The 20946-nt window shown below is 36.0% G+C and overlaps 1 protein-coding gene across 3 annotated transcripts in view; it reads right to left on the bottom strand.

Moving 5' to 3' along the window:
• Nucleotides 1–1107: 1107 nt before the first annotated feature.
• The window catches only part of LOC115441376 (small G protein signaling modulator 2), a 55696-nt gene continuing 35857 nt past the window's right edge, over nt 1108–20946 (bottom strand). Inside the window, exons 9-23 of one of the 3 annotated variants that reach the window (XM_030166149.2) lie at nt 20762–20878; nt 19349–19485; nt 18733–18830; nt 17711–17849; nt 17107–17288; nt 16052–16196; nt 15150–15309; nt 14083–14278; nt 13445–13931; nt 12897–13054; nt 12042–12166; nt 11334–11513; nt 10940–11066; nt 8596–8746; nt 1108–8142 (exon numbers count right to left, since the gene is read on the bottom strand). In XM_030166149.2, coding sequence (XP_030022009.1) covers nt 8054–8142; nt 8596–8746; nt 10940–11066; nt 11334–11513; nt 12042–12166; nt 12897–13054; nt 13445–13931; nt 14083–14278; nt 15150–15309; nt 16052–16196; nt 17107–17288; nt 17711–17849; nt 18733–18830; nt 19349–19485; nt 20762–20878 — 2491 coding nt within the window. In that variant the 3' untranslated portion in view covers nt 1108–8053. The remainder of the gene's footprint in view (nt 8143–8595; nt 8747–10939; nt 11067–11333; nt 11514–12041; nt 12167–12896; nt 13055–13444; nt 13932–14082; nt 14279–15149; nt 15310–16051; nt 16197–17106; nt 17289–17710; nt 17850–18732; nt 18831–19348; nt 19486–20761; nt 20879–20946) is intronic. The other 2 variants (XM_037436665.1, XM_037436666.1) reach the window with 2 other exon arrangements.

The raw sequence follows: 20946 nt of genomic DNA, 5'->3' as shown, positions 1-20946 counted from the left end.
TTAGCTTATCTTTCTATGTATTATTTTTTCAATTATTTGCTAAAAAAGCCTTTCCTGTATGTAGAAATTAAATCAACCTTTTTTTATTGCTTTGAATGACGAGGATAACTCGACGTCCGCCTGATGATAAGCGATATGACCACCCATAAACAGCAGAAACACCATCCAACAACTTAAATTACGAAGTATTGTTTGGTATACCACTGCGCTCGCCATCCTGAGACATGAGATGTTAAGTCCTTACATGACCTTAATAACAAGTCTTCTATCAGCCACTAAACACTACAGTTTACACAAACCGCTTACATACTTTAACGTGAGGCAACGAGTTTTCCATCACCACCAGTTTAGATCATCTAGATCCGTTTTAACAAATTAGGTACCGGAGCACGAACATCAGCCGGCATCACCACTGCCAGCCGAAAAATCTTTTTTTTTACAAAGAACGGGCTAGACAATTTTGGCCGCTTTTTCGGCGATTTTTTTTTTGGTGAGCGGTGAGCTTGCGTTCCTAAAGCCTTGTGCCCGGGTACCACACAGGCGTGGTTAAAGCTTGTCGCCGAGCAAATGGGCTTAAGCAATTTGTTCCATACTTGTCGGCGCGCGAGTTAGGGAGAGGAGTATGCAGCATTACGAATAATTTATTTAAAAAAATCATTTTACGTAGGTATTTTAGAAAATGTTTAAATACTTAAATATTTTTTTTATTAAATTGTCGAATAATGTTCTTTGCGAATTAAAATGGCGTGCGCTTTAAGAGAAGATTCCCTGAATCTACAACATTAATGACATTTTTCAATGTCTATATTACAAAAATGTTAAACATACAATGTAAACAAACATATTGTAGGAATGTGATGTTTAATTTATTTTTTTATACTAATCATAAATTTTGAATAAGTAGCTTCTAAAATACGGACGTAGTTTCACTGGGAGCACTGTGCCGCCTTAATGTCAACAAAATTATCATCAATATACGATCTAAATTCGTTATCTTTTGAACCCTTACCTTTTGTCAATCCTCGTAGTATGCAGATCACTATAATCTGTAAACAATGAATCACAAGGGACTTTACCGAATGTCACGATACCAAGAAAAACAACGGCTCAATGGAAACATATTTTAATGACAAGATGATTTTCACAAAAATAATTGTTCACTATAATAATAGTACTTATCTAATTTTGTATAGTAAATACATTCTATTCCATCCACATTACGGTCTTCAATATATATTTATGGTTTTAGAATATTTGGTTATAGACCAGAGTGTCTTACCGATGACGACAATATCCATGATTTGACAAAAAAATAATAATAGACAGATAAAACTTTATAAAATTGAGCTTCTAGTTACAAAATCTTTAGTACTTTACCAGTAACTATCAGAGACGTGTGAACATGAGATATATGATTATAATTAGGTACATTTAACGTTAGTCTGGAAGATGATAATAAATATTTTTCCACGAGACTATACAATTATCCCCTTTGATATTTTAATTTTATCAGAATGGAAACTAAATATTTGTAAATAAATCTGTTACCTACGTAAAATTATATAATCATTAATTTAGTTTTGTAATAAATACATTATTAGTAGGTAAAGATATGGACAAATGACTTTTTATAAATACATAGTATTGTATTGATATTTAACAAAGACAAAGCGCGCACTTGCGACAAATTAGCCGCTGGATCCACCCGCAAAAGTGCACGCGAAAATCCGTGAGGCATTCACATACGTCGTTGTCGTCATCAACGTCATATTACCCGCGCGGAACATTGTAACGCACGTGCGCGCTAAGGCTTAAAGCGATAGGAATTTTCGTAAAGGTTTTTCATATTTTGTATGTAATTGCATCCTTATTCTTTGTAAATATAACTCTCGAAGAAACCAAACGTAGCCTATAGACGAGCTAATACAATCCATACAAAATTCTTTCGTTATTTATCAATTAGAAAAAATGAATTTACTGTTCAAATATTACGCAGCTATTGATCAATTAAGGATAGCAAAATACATCAACATTTATTTACAAAAACAAAATATACCATTTTTATTCATTGATTAAATAAAGCTTGGCTAAATTCCCACTTAGGCCCGCCACTGTTTAAAAATACATTAAGCGTATAATAATCACAATTATTCATAATAATATGTATTCAAACATCAATAGTAACATAAAGCCTTAACACATTACACAATATACCTACATATAACTTGGTATAGTCTGTTCAGAAAGAGAACCGTCGCGTCGTGGCCGAAAAGTGACCTAACTTTGGATTTTTTCAATGGCAACCCTTCCCCGCCATTTGGTAAATTTTAAATTTATTTATCATGTCGTATTGCTTTGTTATAAATGATCTTGCGTGTTGTTTTTATGGATTTTTGTTTAGTAACATACTATAATTACACAAAAGAGGTAATAAAGCACAGCAGCGACCTCAAATCCCACGATGGTTCTCTTTCTAAACACATATATTAGAACAACAAGTAATCTGCTGTTAATAAATAAATACTTTATAATAGATTTTAATAATTAAAATTTCATGACACAAATTATCTCTATTAATACCAATAGAAAAATAAATAAAAATATTTTAATAACACCTCAAAAATGAACTTCATATAATCGTGTTATTCAATTTTAATTTAATAAATATATTTTTATTCAATCTATTCAAAATACAGAAAAAATGATATTTTGCTACGAAGTAACCTCGTTATAACATGATAGATTCCAAAAATAATACACAGTACACAATAATTTTATACATAATAATTATTAAGTACGCAACTTTATTTGTAATACATGACTTCATATTTTAAAATTAGTGCAAATGAATTATGAATATATTTTGTACCAATGGTTCAAATTATTTACTGCCACAGTCAAAGTCTATATATATATTATAGACTGGACATCAGGGCTAAATTTTTGCTGTTTGAAATGTCCGTGTGACAAGATATCACAGCGTCCTTAGATATTATTATAAAATTAACTAAACATGTGCATTAAGAATGAGCAAATTTTGATGTGAAAAAAATATTAAGTGTTTTATATTGTATTTTACTATTTCACGGTTGATTGAGAAACCATCGCATGAGCGCAAGATTTTTGTAAGGCAATCATTCCATTGTCCGCTCTTTATAGTCTTATTACTCTTTGGCCACAGTAAGATCTGTTCACAACGGTTCGTACTACGCGCATTCGATTCAAATTAGACATTTTAGCAATAATGTTTAAATAATACGTAATAATATAAAACACGGTTGATAAGAATATTACTATAGGGTATAGAAACGGATATTACACAATAATAAAACAATTATTTAAGTATCTATACCACTACAACTAAGATATTTATACTAATCAAAAAGTATTATAACAAAAATTACTTCTAGTTTAATAAAATGTTACAAATAAACAGAAAATAAATTCACCTCGTATTAATGAGATTAATACACATAAACATATATAGAGGTACGAAAAATATACAATAAATTCTGTTTTTACCACACAATTGCCTGAAAAATATATATGGCGAAGACAAATTAGAATAACATTATAAAATATAATATAAATGGCTTTATATAATTATTACAATATACGTGAAGATACATACATAATCATATTCTAATAATAATACCAAAAATACAAACGAAGCATGATAATGAACAAATGTAACGATTATGAGCCAAAAGCCGAGCTATAAAGTTTAATTTGAGGATATTTACTGCATCGAATTAATTTTCAATTATTATTAAAGTAAGAAGTAGTGTATTAAATGCAAAGCTAGACATTATAAAATAATTAAAGAGTGTTTTTCTGGAGATTTTTTCTAATCAGATTTTGTTCGGATAAAGAATTCAACTATTATTGTTACTTTAGTACTTATTAGATCTTAAATGTAGAAAATTGCATTAAAAAGTAACGCATTCGATAAAGACTCAGGAAAATAAATTAACATTAATTGTTGATATTTTCATGAGATAATGAACAAGGCACAGGGGGAAGAATGTTTCCATGTCGATATGAGTTGTGGGAAACGATAATGATTGATAATATTCAGATAAATGCACCGACAAGACGGACACACGATGATACGTATAAGCAGGTACAAAAATGGTGTGTTGATAACAATCAAAACCTAGTATTACCAACTACAATCAGCTTCACTAACATACACAAAGATTTACGTAGGTAAGTTTTAATTACTTAGCCCGTGTTTTATCCGTGGTTAAGCAAAGTTAACAGTGTTTTTACACTGTTCCAGGGCGCTTGGCTTTTAATTCGCTTGCAACTCGTTAGTGTTATAAAAAATTTAACTTTACCTAACCACGGATTAAACAATCCGGCCTCAGTAATTATCGTTTTATCTGATATTTATTATATAACACTACTATACACTACAGGCGTGCCGAGCGGCCGCGTCAGCACTCGGCGCCACCTACCACTGTTCCGCCTTCAAACACCAAGAACAAATATTCTAAGGTTTACGCTCTTCTCATGGGCCATACGATTGCTTAACACTATATCTCAGAACTTGGATATATTTATATGTAACCTGTCAGAATTCACTGAAATGGCTCATAAATTTATTGAAATAAATTGTTAAAATTAAATCTGTATAACATCGCATTAGTTTCAACTGTTATAGTGTTATAATATATGTATAAATAAATAAAAATAAAATAAATATTTCCTACATTTCATTACGGTGCATATTCGTAGCTAAATTCGAAAGCGAGAGAAATTCAATTAAATTTCTTTAATCTCAATTCAAAGAGGAAAGAATACGCGGTATGCTGAAAACAAAGTTACGATTATAATACTCGTCTTCTATCACAAATTGATTGCGGCGTTAATTTAGCCTCAAATTTTCACTGCATTTTTAACACACCTTTGTGGTACCACCGGAGATGTAAAGGGAGCTAAGCGGTATACTAAAAGATCGACCAATCGTCTTTTATCATATTCCCATCCTCTCTTACCACAGCTCAAAATGATGAAAAAGAATTCAACCTTGCCAAACATCAATCCACAGCTGTAATGTGAACGCACTCTTAATGCGCTTTTAGGTGTGAACGAACCATGTGAAAATCAAAGCCCCGAGTCCTGTTTATATGACCAAACTAACTTAGGTACTATATATGACTAAGAAAGTTATCTAGTTACCTTGGAAATTAAGATGTTTCGGTAATCGGTCAAGGGTTCGTCTTTTTTTAATTTTTTTATATCTTTGAACGACGAGACGAGTTTGCCTTTCGCCTGATGGTAAGCGATACGACCGCCCATAAACAGTAGAAATCCCATCCAACACTTTGAATTACAAAGTATTGATTGGTATTCCACTGCGCTTGCCATCATGAGACATGAGATGTTAAGTCTTATTATGTCTAGTAATAACACTGGATACAATATCCTTCAAACCGAAACACAACAGTGACTACACACTGCTGCTTGACGGCAGAAATAAACAAAATGTTAGGACTCAGTTCAAAATACATAATTTTTTTTTAATTAATGTAGCACAGTAATGACTTCACTGCACCTAATGTTTCATGATATTGTGTTTATTGAACATACCAGCGTTTGATTATTATCAACAGTTTGACAGGTAACGTATTAATAATATTTTACAATGACTATATCAAATATAAATATTACGATAGGATAAATAAATATATAAATCTTGATCACAGCATATTAGTTTGACTTCCGATTACGACACCTGCTTTTATATGTATGTATATAATATATAAAACTGTATTAAAATGTATATTAATTGTGTTGTATTCAATAATGTAAATAATTGCAGAAAAATACATAAATAAATTGTCATGATGATAACTATAAATATGAAATATATATTTAATCGTATAATATCTTTATTATATACATTACATTAATTTTTATTTTACTACTAATTTTTACGCTGAATACGAAAAACGAATATATTTTTAAAACATTACAACTAACACCACATATTACAAGCATAGCTTTTTACTTACACTGAAACTTATTAAGAGTAGCAGAATATTATCGTTTATTAGGTATAAATAAACAAAACAACGAAATATACATCACCGTTTTAACCTCGATGGGGTAGGCAGAGGTGCAGCCAGGGTACTTAGTACTTACTCACTTTCGCCAATTGTGTTCCGTCCCACGATGTGATTGGAGGCGAGCCTGTCGCCACAAATTCCAGACTCCGGGTTGATAGTGAGCAGAAAAACCCAATATTACATTGCCTTACCTGGGATTTAAAACCGGAACCTCGGAGCGAAATACCGCGCACACAATGCAAATACGCCACAACAATTATAAATAATTTTTATATTTTAGATCCGACAATGTACCATTTAATTCATAAAAAAAATACGCAATATGTAAGATATATCTCATATTAGGCATGTACTTACATCATCATGATGTAAGTGTCATCGGTCCCGCTATAAAGACTTCCAAGAAAGAATATCGCTTCATGGAACTCGTTATAATGGGACTTTTCAACTTCGATATTATACTTAACCAATTCGCGGAACATCAGATAACTTATAAATCTCATTGGAAATTTATAAACAATCTTAATAAAACGAGGTAAGATTTGGTATCAGCTGGCGGCACATTGGCGATAATTAGCGTAATAAATACCAGTAATTCACAAAAATAAACCAAACATATAAAAGTATCTAGTAAACGTAAAATATGCTGCCGTCATAATGAAAATAGATTTTTTTATTGAGTTAAATGCATATTCGTCTGTTACAAATGACGTTAGGTCGCGGGGCTTTATTCCGTCTATTAAGGCCTATCCGTCCTTTCGCAATTATGGACATTCTAAACATAAGTCAACATGGCCACATCGGTAAGACTTGAAACTTATACGACTATCAAAGCTGTCCTTAAATAAGGCCCGTAATTGTAAAAAGACCTCAAGAAATATGTACGCAACCTTCATTCTAATGTAAATTACTGTTACTGCATAATTTGGCTTCTTAAAAAAACTGTTCGCATTGTCTTTCATGATTCAACTTGTGGAAGTCCTGTAGTGGGCACATATTATTATATTATATTATACCTTATGTAAACGACCTATAAAATGACATGTATTCTTTAAATATATTAGTGTTCATTTAGTATTCAGTTGTTTTACTCGCCACGTAATATCCTGACATTACATTCCTAACTAAAAACCAACTCATATTTTATACGATAATTCAGTATTTTATCAAGAACAAATGACCTCCGTAGACGGAATAGGACTCCATGACCTTATGTAAAAACATTTTTGTCTTCATACAGAATATTATGTAGAAGTGTCTATTTCTCGTATGACAGCAGTATGTTATATTATGTAAAATAACAATTTCTGCGCAATACGTAAGTCATAAGAGATAAATAAGGGGCCTTATTCTGTATCCCGCACGTTATTTTAACAGTGCGTAACAAACACGTAACACAACACATCATGTTTAGGACTATAGAAATTTGGCTTACAGTATACCATTCCACGCACATTTCTCAAAGATAACGGCCGCGTTACGCGTTTGCACTATCATATAGAATAAGGGCCAAGTTCTATTGACTCAACGCATGTTTAATTGGTGGCGGACAGAATGTCACTAATATGCCCCGCCTTCCGTCTAGTATACTAACATGAAAGCGAAATGTAATAAGTAATTTCTTTACAAGATATTATTAAAATCATTTCAATTATAAATTTTCAGTTCATCTACATAATATTATTTATTTACTTTATAGAAATCTTCTAGATATACAGTAGTGAAGTTAAATGTTATGACGTTTTTTTTTATTTTTCACTAAATAGGTAGATTTAAATATATATGTTTTTCCATATTAATTATAAATTTTCCTTACAAATATGGCATATGAAAGAATTATTATCTAGCAAAAGTTTGTCAGACGAACAATATTAGTACGTAACACCATAACACTAACTTCACTTTTGCAAATCTTCATTAATAAACATTTCATCATCTAATACATCAATGATTCGCGTAGAATCGATAATTTTTAAACTCTATTTGTTTTCGATCAAGGTCTGAACTTGTAAAACAAGATCTCTTGCAAGAGATAGAACGGCGGAAGCGTCGTGACGTTCAGCCATCTCTGCGGAAAAACATCGGCTATTTTAGTAGCAATTAAAACTTGCACAATACTGTGATGTAACGATATGGTTGGAATACGTTTTGGTCTGGTTGGTTCCTAATGTGCTACGAGATTGGAATCTATGAGAATCTATTTAAGGACGATTTTAGGATGTTACTGGCATAGAAAGTGTGTTTTTGATTAGGGAAAGGAAAAATAAACAGGATTTGTGTTGTAAAGCAAATGTAGAAGAGCTATAATATTTATTGAATTAGCTATGTTTAATGTTATACGTGTACACACAGTTTTTATCCGAAATGATCTAAAATGTTTCTACGCAGTTAATTCAGTTTTCTTTATCAGTTAATTCCAACCATCAAACAAACAACAAGCACGAATCTTTAAGAAAAGACCATCGTTAGACTACTTGCAATCGCTACAAAATTTCCGCATTCTTCTAAATCTAAAACTCACCGTTGAAAAACTTGATGATGTCCGTGAAGTCCATGGTGTTGGCCAATATGACGTCACGATACGTCTCCAATAGCGCGAGGGCTATGAACAGCACCATATGCTCGGAGGCGACGTGCCGCGCCGCCCAGATCAACTCCCACGCCGCGAATACCTGGCACACCCATTCCATATTTGTTCATAAATGCTTGAAGACAGAGTTCTAAATTCCAGTAACACAGGAATTGTGTGCGAAAGGGAAAATGCTGGATAGATTGAGAATCGTACGGAGCACCAAAGGCTGGATAAAACTATTATTCTTGTAGTTTTGTTAGTTGAAAATGACAATTTTAAGTAGGAGCACTTTCTTATCAACTTTTTAGACGACTGGATATCAAACACTGAAAAACTTGTCATATTGACTTATAAGGGCCGTAGCGGAGATGCCTGTTACTGACAAAAAAATGTCTGGGAAGGACGTAAGTCATTCTTATACATAAGTTGACGTTAACGTTTGTAATAAGGAATCCTGGCTAAGGAATCCGTTCAATAAATGCAAAAATATATTTTATTGATCGAAATTTTACGGGCATCATGTTGAAATGAACATCAGGATCGACGCAATCAATTTGCCCTGGCAGAACAAAAAAGAATAACCTACTCTCTTCTCTTATGGAAGATTTTCTAAAGCAAAGCCTAAACTAGGCTTCATCTATATTAGACTTTCTGAATATCTACCAATGCCTATGTGGAAATCAGTCAGCTGACAATTCACATTGACACCAATTTTCACGGTAGTATCGTGGAATTTGACCGTGATTTCACGGTAGGTTGTGTTCACAAACAACCTACGAATGCAGAGATCAAGGCGAATCACGGAGGTACACCCCCGGTTTAATAACGCAACGGTTACGTGAACCGTCTCATGCAAAGGGCGTTTAACTGCTGTAGGCATGTTAGGGATTCTACTGTTCTATTTTGATAACAATCATTGTTGTTGTGTATTAGAAATACGTTGTTTTGCTGTAGGTTCTTCCCCTTGTTTGTTTTTATTTATCTCATGTGAGAATTAGTCAGAGTATTATTGGGTTGTTAAAGATCTTTCTCCATCTACTTTTACCTAAATGAACCTTAGACTGTAATGTAGATTGATAATTTAATTATTATTTTAACAATGCGGGTAGATTCATATTTTACCGCCCCACTAATTGTACGATAGTGCTCAGGTTAATTTGCGAATAAACAGCATAAACAGTAAACGCTCGAGTGTTATTGTTTCCCACACGCATACAGTTCAAGCAATACTATGAAGTGATAGAGACAGATTTGCTTCTTGATATGCTAGATATGATATCCCTATTTTTTTTATAATACTCGTGCTTGTGGAGCTGGCTTAAAACTTGGAATGATCTACATCTAAGATATCAAACATCCAGCTTTCCTGGCCAAGATTTACATATATCCATAATATGACGCATTTATCTCATGGGAGGAGGCAAAGACTATTGATTACTACTTTGTCTGATTTTGGCAAACTTTTTTCGCTTCTTCCCTTCTTAAAATACCAAACCAGTGTAAACATAATTTCCCCGAACCTAATTTACGAGTTATCATAATTGGCAGGGGGTTTACAGACGATCACCTGCTGACTTAGAAATGGAGTACCTACTTCCAACAATTGGGTCATACTGACTCAGGTCTGTGAGTCACTTTTTCGAAAAGTGTTTTGGTTCATGTTTTTTGTTTTGTTATCCTGAAGGTGACTAAATCGCACCTTACGGTAAGCACAGTGTAATCCAACTAAAATTTCGACTAACCATAGGTGTTATGGTCCTCAAAAGTCAGAATTGTGCCAAATTATTGATCGCACCTTATGGTAAGTAAAATGCATTTCAGCTACAACTAACGATAGAGGTTATGGTTTTCGTATATCGTCAGGATTGTGCCACATTACTGATACGGTTAGCGTTGACTATACTCGCCAAGTTGAATGGAATCTTGTCCCAAACTCGCATGGTATGGATATACTATGAAACTATGTCTATTAGAAATTCGTCTACCGCGCATATGGAATACTGCTCTAAAACTACGAAACTACGTCCATTGGAAATTCGTCTACCGCGCAGATGGAATCTACGCGTTCCAATTTTGCTCTAGTCGATATCAGTATTACTAATCCAATCCATTACTCTTCACTATAATACCATCTCAAACTATTTTATTCAAGCACGGAAAAGCGACCTCACTTCACCTTATGTGAAGTGAGGTAAGATCCAGATCGATTATCGAATAATCTGCTGCTTGTAACATAATTTAAAACCGTAGTTTGACTCCTCTAGCAATGATATCCTATTTTTAGAGTACTCACGTCCTGGTAGAGTAGTTCCCGTTTGAAGTCCAGCAGGAACCAGCGGTAGCAGAAGTAGAAGTGCGTGTAGTCGCCATGCGCGTGCATCAACTCGTACAGCTCGCAGTCCAGGATTTGGATTAAGGATCTGGGTTTTGTGATAAGTTTAAAATAGTTTTAAATAGATATCGAAAGCTAGTCATTTGTAGTCAAGAATTACATGGACAGGTAGATAATTTCTCATTGAACACCTCATAAGTAAAATTAAAAAAAAAACACACACACACACACACCGTTTAACTACGGCTAGTGTAACAATAGGCAGTCTTATTGCTAGTAAATAGATAAATTCCGCTATTATCAAACTCATGTGTAGCATATGTGTGTGTATATGTGTGTGTGTGCGTGTGCGCACCTCATGTCTGCGAAGTGCGCGTCCATGGCCTGTCCGGAGGGGAAGTTGTCCATGGCGCGGCGCATGAGGCGCGCGAACAGCGCGTGCGCGGCCGCCTCGTCGCGCATCGTCACCAGCAGCGGCGCCGCCAGGTCGCACATGCCCTGCATGTAGCCCGCCTCCAGGTGCTCCCACACGTAACTACAATCATGTATCTCGCTGTTACAACATACCGTTACTGAACCAAATTTTTCAACTATTTTATTTTTAATGCGCTCTTTCTTAAAATAATGTAAGCAACACAGAATGAATAAAAGAATTCTTAAAAAACGACATTTTTAATAGTTTATTTATTTATTTGTAATAAGGTACACCAACAGCACTACATATTACATCAATCAATATTATAAAAACAATAAGGTACACCATCTGATATATGTGCTACTATTGGTTTGCCTATGAACTGCAATATTATGTAGTGGCTGTACCTAACACCAGTACAGTGAGATCACTGTACCATGCCAAAAAAAACAAGAATCAAAATCTCCCAGTACCATGGTCATCATGCCAGTTATATTTTTGTTAAATTATTAAGCGATATACCTACCACACCTGTAAAGGTTCAACACATTCAAGGATTACACAAATAAACAGAAACCATTGGACATTATATTCCATTTGTTAATACAAAACTGAAAGATAATCTTCGATTTAAATGATGGTACTTACGTGCACATGATGTTTCTTAATTTATCAAGATTTTCGTCCGTGAAGAATGGATAATTCCTATCACACCTCTGCACGTCTTTCTCTATTCGATGTAGGTTCAGTGCAAAGCTCTCCACCAATTCATTCTGCAATGAAAATTTATTATCGATTATTTTATAAACATTATTTAAATACATTAAAAATGTAAGAGGTTATTTCTCAACTTCTAAGTAAAAGCTACTCGTCACATAAATGTATAAGCCGACCAAATATAAAAGACAGTTTCTAACCTATACTCCTAAATAAATGGTGAAATGAATGCTATCTAATAAGCCGTTTTAAATCATAACTGTCAAATAAATTTTCCTTAAAACTTCTGAGGCAGAAGCTAACACTATAAAGAGGTAAAATTAATATCATTGTAATTTGGATTTCAAATTCTTTTCGGAAATTAGAAAGAAAGAATAATTTATTGTCACGGTACACGTGACGTATACATATAAATATGTAATTAGATATTATTTAAAGACCAGTCAATACTTAAGCGGCGATGGCCTAGTTGGTTGTGGAACGGACTGCCGAGACGAATGTCTACAGGTTCAAATCCTAAGGGCACACACATCCGACTTTTCTAAAAAATTATGTGTGTATTCTTTGTGAATTGTCGCTTGCTTTAACGGTGAAGGAAAACATCGTGAGGAAACCTGTATACCTGAGAAGTTCACTATAAGAATTTCGAGGATGCGTGAAGTCTACCAATCCGCACTAAGCCAGCGTGGGACTTTGGCCTAATAACTCTCAGTAGTAGAGGAGGCCCGTGCCAACAGTGGGACAGTATATAATGCAGGGCTGATATTATCATTAGTCAATACTTACAGAATAAACTCCCCCATTAGAACTGGCGGGGGAGACGCAGTTAGAGCGCGTCTCCGGCCTCTGGTCGTTGGTGGGCTCCAGAGTGTCAAACGACGCGCCCGCCGACTGCGACTCCTCGCGAACCACTCCCAGCGGACTGCGCGAGGGACTCACTGTGGCTGAGGGACAATGTGGAGCTAATAGATGTTGTTGATGTTACTCAATAGTAGCTTAACAACGACGGTTTTATCTAAAAAATACTTTTACTACAATGATCTAGATGGTGCTGCCAGTATCTAAAGAGTGGCCGATTATTTTGCTAACAACTTAAATTGTAACTGTTATGAGGAAGAACATCAAGCCGTTGTGAATAATGACACATAAAGATAAAACGAAATTTCTAGAAAATATTTCCCTTGTTTAATAAATAAGGAACTAAAGAAATCAACTATCAGAAAATCAATTTAAGTGAATATTGAGTAAAAATTTAAATTTTAGTAATAAGTCTGAACTTATGTTGCCATAGAAGTGATTCAATACCTCTATAAAATAAATTTAATAAAACTCACCCGTAGTTCCGCCAGACGCTGGTGATCCAGCTGCCAAATCCACAGACGGATTCGTAATGATCACACTCGTATGTTGTTGCTGCGGTTGGCTTTCATCCAAGGAAGATCTTGCATCGTTTCCATTAAGGTTCACATTCGCACTATCAACACTGCATAGTAATCCTCTTCCATCGCCCTTCTGAACTATGCCTTCAGCAAGCCTCTTGATTTCAGCTATGCTCTCTCTTCTCATATCTGGGTTGTCTACAATACTCTTTATATGTACTTCAGTATCGCTATCTACTCTAGTATCACCGCTGTCAGTCTCTCCGTTAACTTTCATGTTATCTTTCTCGTCTGCATCCATCTCTATATTGTCTATTTCGTCTATGCTCGGCGCTCGTGACAACACCGGTTTAGTGTCGACTTTCTTTTGTTCGGTATCACTCGGTTCTGGCGATACGATCGGCGGATTGTCTGATATGACGCTGCAGTCGTCTTCGAATACCTAGAAACGCAAGGAAATTTGGTTTAATCAGTATGTTTAATTAAAACAAACGATACAGATAAAAGACAAAAAGCAAAATAGGAGAAGGTTAATTTTCAAAAACTAAACAAAAGTCTTAAAGTGTGATGGTATATAATGCACGTGTAGCGACCTCTCCCGCATCGGTGGAGTCCGTGGGCTGCAGCTTGCCGGCCTGCTCGGTGAGCCGGGCGATGGAGGCGGCGGTGGCCTCGCGGTCGCGCTGGCGCACGATGGCCTCCACGCACAGCCACTCCGACATCGTCGTCTCGTACTGCCGCCGGCACGCCGCGTCCTGCTCCGCGCGTTCCTCTGCCGTCGAACCGAACCTGATGGATATAAACATTTTACAATGTTTAAACTTGTGTATCATGAGGTTCATTCAGCTTAGCTTATTATAAATTAAGTAATTTTAAATAATATTGCCAGTATACGTCTTAACTTGCCTATTACATACATTCATTTTACTGACTAAAAAGATCGATAAATATACTCTTAGGGTCTAGATTTTAGGGGATTAACACGTTTTTCCTAATACGACGAACTATAGCAAATTTTTTAGAGTTAATAAAACATGATTCAGGACCTGTTTGATTGGCAGTCAGTTAGGGAAGCCTACCTTTAACAATGGACGATAGCGTTCACAAACAACGAAATAAAAAGAATAATATTTATTTATTCGGCAAATTACGAGTCTAAATAAAAAAATATTTACAATAAAAACTGAAACCTCAGTGCAACAAAGTAATAGAAAGCTATAAATACACTTTTATAATTATAAACATAGAAACTTAACAATTTGATTTATAAACTTGTAAAAGTAGGTATCTACTAGTTATACTATACATGCACATTAACCAAGAATTGAATTTAATGTGCGCCAACGCGCACCCGGCGTCATTTTGCTCATCGATAAGTGGCGCGTCGCACGTACCTTCCCTATTGTACCGATGATTTATGGTCTCGCGGGCTGCGAAGGTTTGACACAAGTATAGTCGTGTTAGTCACTTTAATTTATTAATCTAGTGTTAGGTTAGTTAATTTCTTATGATGTGGATCCCATTTGGGTGAAGGCCTCCTCTTACTCCTTCCATAAACGCCCATCTCTGGAGACGGTCAACCAATCTAGCCCAGCTTGCAGAACAATATCATCCCTGTACAATACATAGATATTATTATATGTGCGTAGTATGTACTGACTGGTAGTAGTTGAGCAGGTAGGGCCACACCTCGCGGCGGATGTGGTGGTGCACGCCGCCGTAGTACACGCGGCGGTACACCTCGGCGCGGTCCGCCACGGCGCCGCGCGCGTCCGTCAGCGCGCGCCACACCGCCTCCGTCAGCCCGCACTCCGCGCCCTCTGTTGGAGATAGCACCCTGACTAATGTTACAGGATAAATCATATGGATTTACCCCCTTATTCATAGGCGTTTTTTATCTAAGGACGGAATAAAGCTGTCATAACAAGTCTGTTTCTCAGTGCTGACGGCATGGCAGCCTTCGCAGTGCATAGACATAGGGCCGTTGTGAATGGCTAATATTGTTGTATTTCAATATTAGCCAATCACAGCTTTACACCGTCCTTAGATAAAAAAAGGCTATGAATAAAGGGGTTAGCGTCTTTAACATTTTTCATTGTTTCGACAATTAACTTAAAACTAAAATAGTATATAGTACTTATAACAAAAACTTAACATATTTACTAAAAGACAAAAATTTTAAACAAATTAGTTAACAAATAAACAAAAGAGCAAGAACATAAAAATATAACTAGCGTAATGCAACGATTGTGAACGTCCGTCCGATCCTAAGCAAGATGGAAGCAAAAATGTATCGCCAACACAGTGATCCGCTGGCCAGCCGGTTCAGTTTCGCGCTCTTTTTCTTTCTTATTTGTTTTCGCACGACTGACCACGTCACCTTGCTCATTATGGTATTTTGTAAGTCAATTATGGTGTTGCTACTGTATACTTTCAAGACATACAACGCTTACCCAATGGACTAATTTGTAAATATATTATATCATCGTTATACCAGACAAAATAGCATAACAGTTAATTATAATTTACATTTATTCATTGGTCGATATAAAATGACAGTACCTCCAGACACGATATTGGGATGCACGAGTCCGCTGAGATGCGTCCGCACGGTGGACAGGTGTCGGCAGTACGCGAGCCAGCCGTAGAACGCGCGCGATATGATCTGACGCCGCATCGTGCTGCACACCAGCTCGATTGATGCCGACTAGAAAAAAGCATACTGACATAGTACACACACACCCTCACATCTGTTATCCCCTTTTATATAAGCTACTTTATTTAAACAATAATTAAATATTCTCATGTACCGTGACTTATCATAAGTGCAACTATGTTCGCCTACGTGATGAATAAAACATTTTATTTTATTTTAAAAGGGGTGGTCAGAGGCGCAACTAGTTCACCCACTTTCCGCCATGAGCAAATATTCCCATATGTGTGACAGAGAACAAGCCTATCGCCATATCGGACACAAATTCTAGACCCCTAATACTGAGTTAAAAAAGCCAATATCACTGCCTGACCCGGAGATCGAACCCGAGAAGTCAGAACTGGAATTGTACCGTTATACAACTACGCCACCGAGGCAATAAAAAAATAGTAAAATAAATCATATATTAGCATGTTAATACACAAGTCGATGTTATTGAATTAATTTAGCCTGGTAATTTTCATTATTGTTAGTTACACGGTGGGCGCCACTAGATCAGCTAATATAAACCGCGTTCTAAACAAACCACACAATAGACTTGCGGTTTAATTAAGATGTAATATGTGTTGTGACACGTAATATGTACAAGTACTAATTGACATTTAATACTGTTATCTAACAGCGGCGGATAAATACTATAACAATGTTAAAGGTTATACTGGATTACCGCTAAAATATTACCAAGACCTCATAAAAGTTGCAGGAGATCGCTCGATGCGAACCGCTTCAAATGGGTCGATCTGGAAATCTTTGGGTTAGACCCATGTTGAGCAGACGTCCTGCGGCTGATGATGATGATTATTACCAAGTTAATGCTATAATATAAGTTGCTTTATCTCGGAATATAACCTATCTAAACCTTCATCTCAGTCTGTTAGTTCCTATTCACCCCGTTGTACAGTACCTGTTCGACCGGCTGGTGCTGCACCGGCGTGGGGGGTGGCATCCCATTGATCCCCGCCGACGGGGGACAGTCCACCGACATGGTGGAGGAGTCAGATGAAGTGGTGGAGGTGGAGGCGAGCGGGCGGCGCGGGGTGCGCGGGGGGGACTGTACCGCACGCTCCAGTAGTGAGTGACGCATCGCTGCAAAGGAGAGACAGAGTAGATACTAGATTATCCATGACTTTGTCGATGCAGATTAAACTTTAAGAACTTGACATTAAATTTGAAATTTGAAATTTATAATTTTCCAGATTAATATCAAGAATTAATATTCTTGATTTTTCAGTTTTGTTACTAATGTAACAAAACTGAAAAAATAATCAAAATCAATCAATTTTCTACATGACGCGTGCGGTTCTAGAATAAACTAATTTATTATGTGAATGCAATTTTTGCAAAGTTAATTCTTTGAAGATTACTTAGAAATTTTTCCTGCCTTAAATAACGACTGCAAAGACGCACATCTTAAAATTTATGACTATTTTTTTCACATCGAGGATCAAAGAAATCACCCTGGGGATCTGACATTACTTATATTATGACATTGATATTATTCAATATACCTTCTCTATCTGCTATAGCGTTGTTGACTATGCGGAACACGTAGTCCCCGGCCGCTTCGTCCCACTCAACCTCCTCCGTTTCACTTGTTTCGCACAGACTAGGCATCGGGCGTCTTCTGCCTTTACTTCGACCGAATACCTTGAATTATAAAAAAGCGATCAAATATTATAATTAAATGAAAGCATTCTTACTAGTTTTGGTTAGTAGATAACCCCGCCTTGCAGTGACGAAGGGTCATTATAACCCGATTCCTGCCGAATTCCCTTTGTTAATTTATGTAAAATCTACTTATAATTAGAACGACCGCAGACCGCTTTTAATGCATATTACTAGAACCTGAACGTTGTGTTGGGTTCCCTATCGGAAAATTTTATCCTACGCCACTGCCACCTTGTATATTATAAAAGAAGATATAGGCAAACACCCCTGTAGCTAGTGGTCTTTACTAGTTGACTCCAGATAAAAGCATCGTATAGCGCGTTGATAAGACAAGAACCATATACAGGGTCATTTTAACATTGCGTTACTAAATGAACCACATGCTCGTCTTCACCTCTGCTGACATTGTGCCAAAAATCATTCATATTTAACAAATATTTTCACCAAAAATCCTGGTTTTAGTTTTCTATTTATTGATAATTTTGTTGTTTGATGCGAATACGACGTGTTGTGAATGTATTTCTGACTGAAAGTATGATGTTGCTGCTGCGACGAAGTATCTTAGAGTAGTAGTAGTGGCATTACGACGCGTAATATTAAAATAACTTTTTATTACTATTTGTTTTGTTCTAAACTTTTTTATTTTACATCTACGGTTCAAGTTACTTATTGTAGTGTTATTTCCTAATGGATAAGTATCTGGTTTCATTTAGTAACGCAATGTCAAAATTATCTTGTATTGGGAACATCCAAAACATCTTAACATCGCAATAAGTACCTACTAAACAAACCACGCAATTTGTGATTTAATGAGTACGTACTAATGTAAAACACACTTTAAAATCTACGGCTAAGTCCTTACCTTGCCAGTTCCCCGTTGTGACCAAAGCGGCGGGTCGAGCTGTCCGTGCGGAAGGAGACCCGTCTCCAAATTACTCAGAAACGATAATAAATGACCGCCTGCAAACAAATCAACAATTTATCCAGACAGATGAAGTAGATTGTTTAATACCGATAAAACTGTGATAAAAAGTTTTGCGCTTACAATAATTTGGTGAAAAAATCATTGATGGTAGAAACACTTAGGTCTGGAAATCTTTTTCTTAAGTCCTAATACTACACCGAATAAATAAACTGCACGAATCTACAATCAACTTAGCTTTGCCAAATTTATCCATATGATCAAAGATTCGACAGGTTTATTAATTCTTAGCTGCAATAGCGTAACGCTAAGAAATTAATTTACAGACAGATCCACCCACAAACTTCTTCAAACATATTTCTTCATTCACAAAACGGCCCAGCGGAAGATCAGTGCTTGTTTTTTTTTAATCAGCATATGCTGAGCTGGGGTCGCTTTTATGACGAGCAAATAGATTTCTTTTTGTAATTATTATATACTTTTGCCAGTTACAAATGAATATTTTCTTTCTTTCTTCTTTTTTCAGGCTGAATAAAGCAGTCCTTATATAACTCACCCTTAGGGAAGTGTATGGGCGGCCGCTGCACGCCGTCTTGGCCGACCAGTATGAGCGCGTCGCTCGCCTGCGACCGATGCACGTGCACGTACACCACTTCCCACACGCACACTTGCAGCGACATCGCCCAGTACACACTACGGTGATAAATTGGACGTAAATTCTTCAGCCGAGGGTAATATATATCTATACTATTGCAGGTTCAAATCCCAAGGCCACACACCTTTGACTTTTCTAAAAATCATGTGTGTGTTCTTTGTGAATTTATCGTTCGCTTTAACGGTGAAGGAAAATCTGAGAAGTTCTCTAGAGATAGGAATTTCGAAGGTGTGTGAAGTCTACCAATCCGCACTAGGCGAGCGTGGTGGACTAAGGCCTAATCCCTCTCAGTAGTAGAGGAGGCCCGTGCCCAACAGTGGGCAAGTATATAATACAGGGCTGATATTATTATTATATATAATAGTATAAAAAGCTCAAGAGTTTGTTTGTTTGTTTATTGATTTGACGCACTAATCTCAGGATGCCTGTCTGAAAGTGATAAACTCAAAACTACCCAACGGATTTCGATGAAATTTGGTATGGAGATAGTTTGAAACTCCGGGAAGGATATAGGCTACTTTCTATCCCGGGACAATATAAAGCGGGACTCTGCTCCTGTAAAACTCTTTAACGCGGGCGGAGCCGTGACCAAATTTTAGTTATTATATAAAGCTGAAGTCTGTCTATTTAATGCGCTAATGTCAGGAACTAGTTTCATAGATGAACAACTGCATTAGTACCTAAAGTATTTCGGTGAACATGAAAAAGTGTCAATAAAAAAACACATGAAAACTAATAAACACGGCTTTGCATAAACAACTAGATTTGCGGGCAAAGTAATCAAACAACTATTGGAGCACAATAAACTACATCAAACTTCTGGCCCCAAAGAGAAAAATCATGCAACTGCATTGCGGAAATTGTTTTGTCATTATGTGATAAGGATCGTATAGTTATTATAACACACATAATAAAATACATAAAAGATTGCTGAATCTAAGAATTACTACTTACTTTTAGTAATATTGAGCTCCATTAACTGACTACCACCATTTTCAATATACGATACCAATCGATTTTTTCGATCTACTTTAATCCGGACCAATGAAAACAAGTGATTTTGACATACTTACAAATGAGTCATTTTGATTGATTCACTCTCGGAATAAGATTGAAGATTGCTATTGTGATCGTTTATTGAAAACGGCCGTAAAAGAAGAATATTATACTTGCTGCTTTTTGCCCATTGAAAAACGTAATTTTTTGAGCTATTGTAGGGATTATATCATTTGGTGATTTTTTCAATATTTACAATACATTATAAACTAGTAAATAACAGCAAATACAATATCTATAGACAGTAACAATACATACCAATCGATGCACAAGGGTCCGGAGCACCGTTGCCTGTACACAGTGCACGGGGCGACGCTGCACAGAACACACTTGTTTGGGCACGCGGACGCATGCACTAGGTGACAGCGGAGCAAGCTACACGCATACACACTACAGACACTACGCGCTACATTGTAATAAGCAAATGTGTATTAAAATGGTCC

This window comes from Manduca sexta, chromosome 9 (genome assembly GCF_014839805.1).
Source record: "Manduca sexta isolate Smith_Timp_Sample1 chromosome 9, JHU_Msex_v1.0, whole genome shotgun sequence".
NCBI classification, from domain to species: domain Eukaryota; kingdom Metazoa; phylum Arthropoda; class Insecta; order Lepidoptera; family Sphingidae; genus Manduca; species Manduca sexta.
Note: the sequence above shows the minus strand (reverse complement) of the source record. Positions and strands in the feature narration are given on the sequence as shown.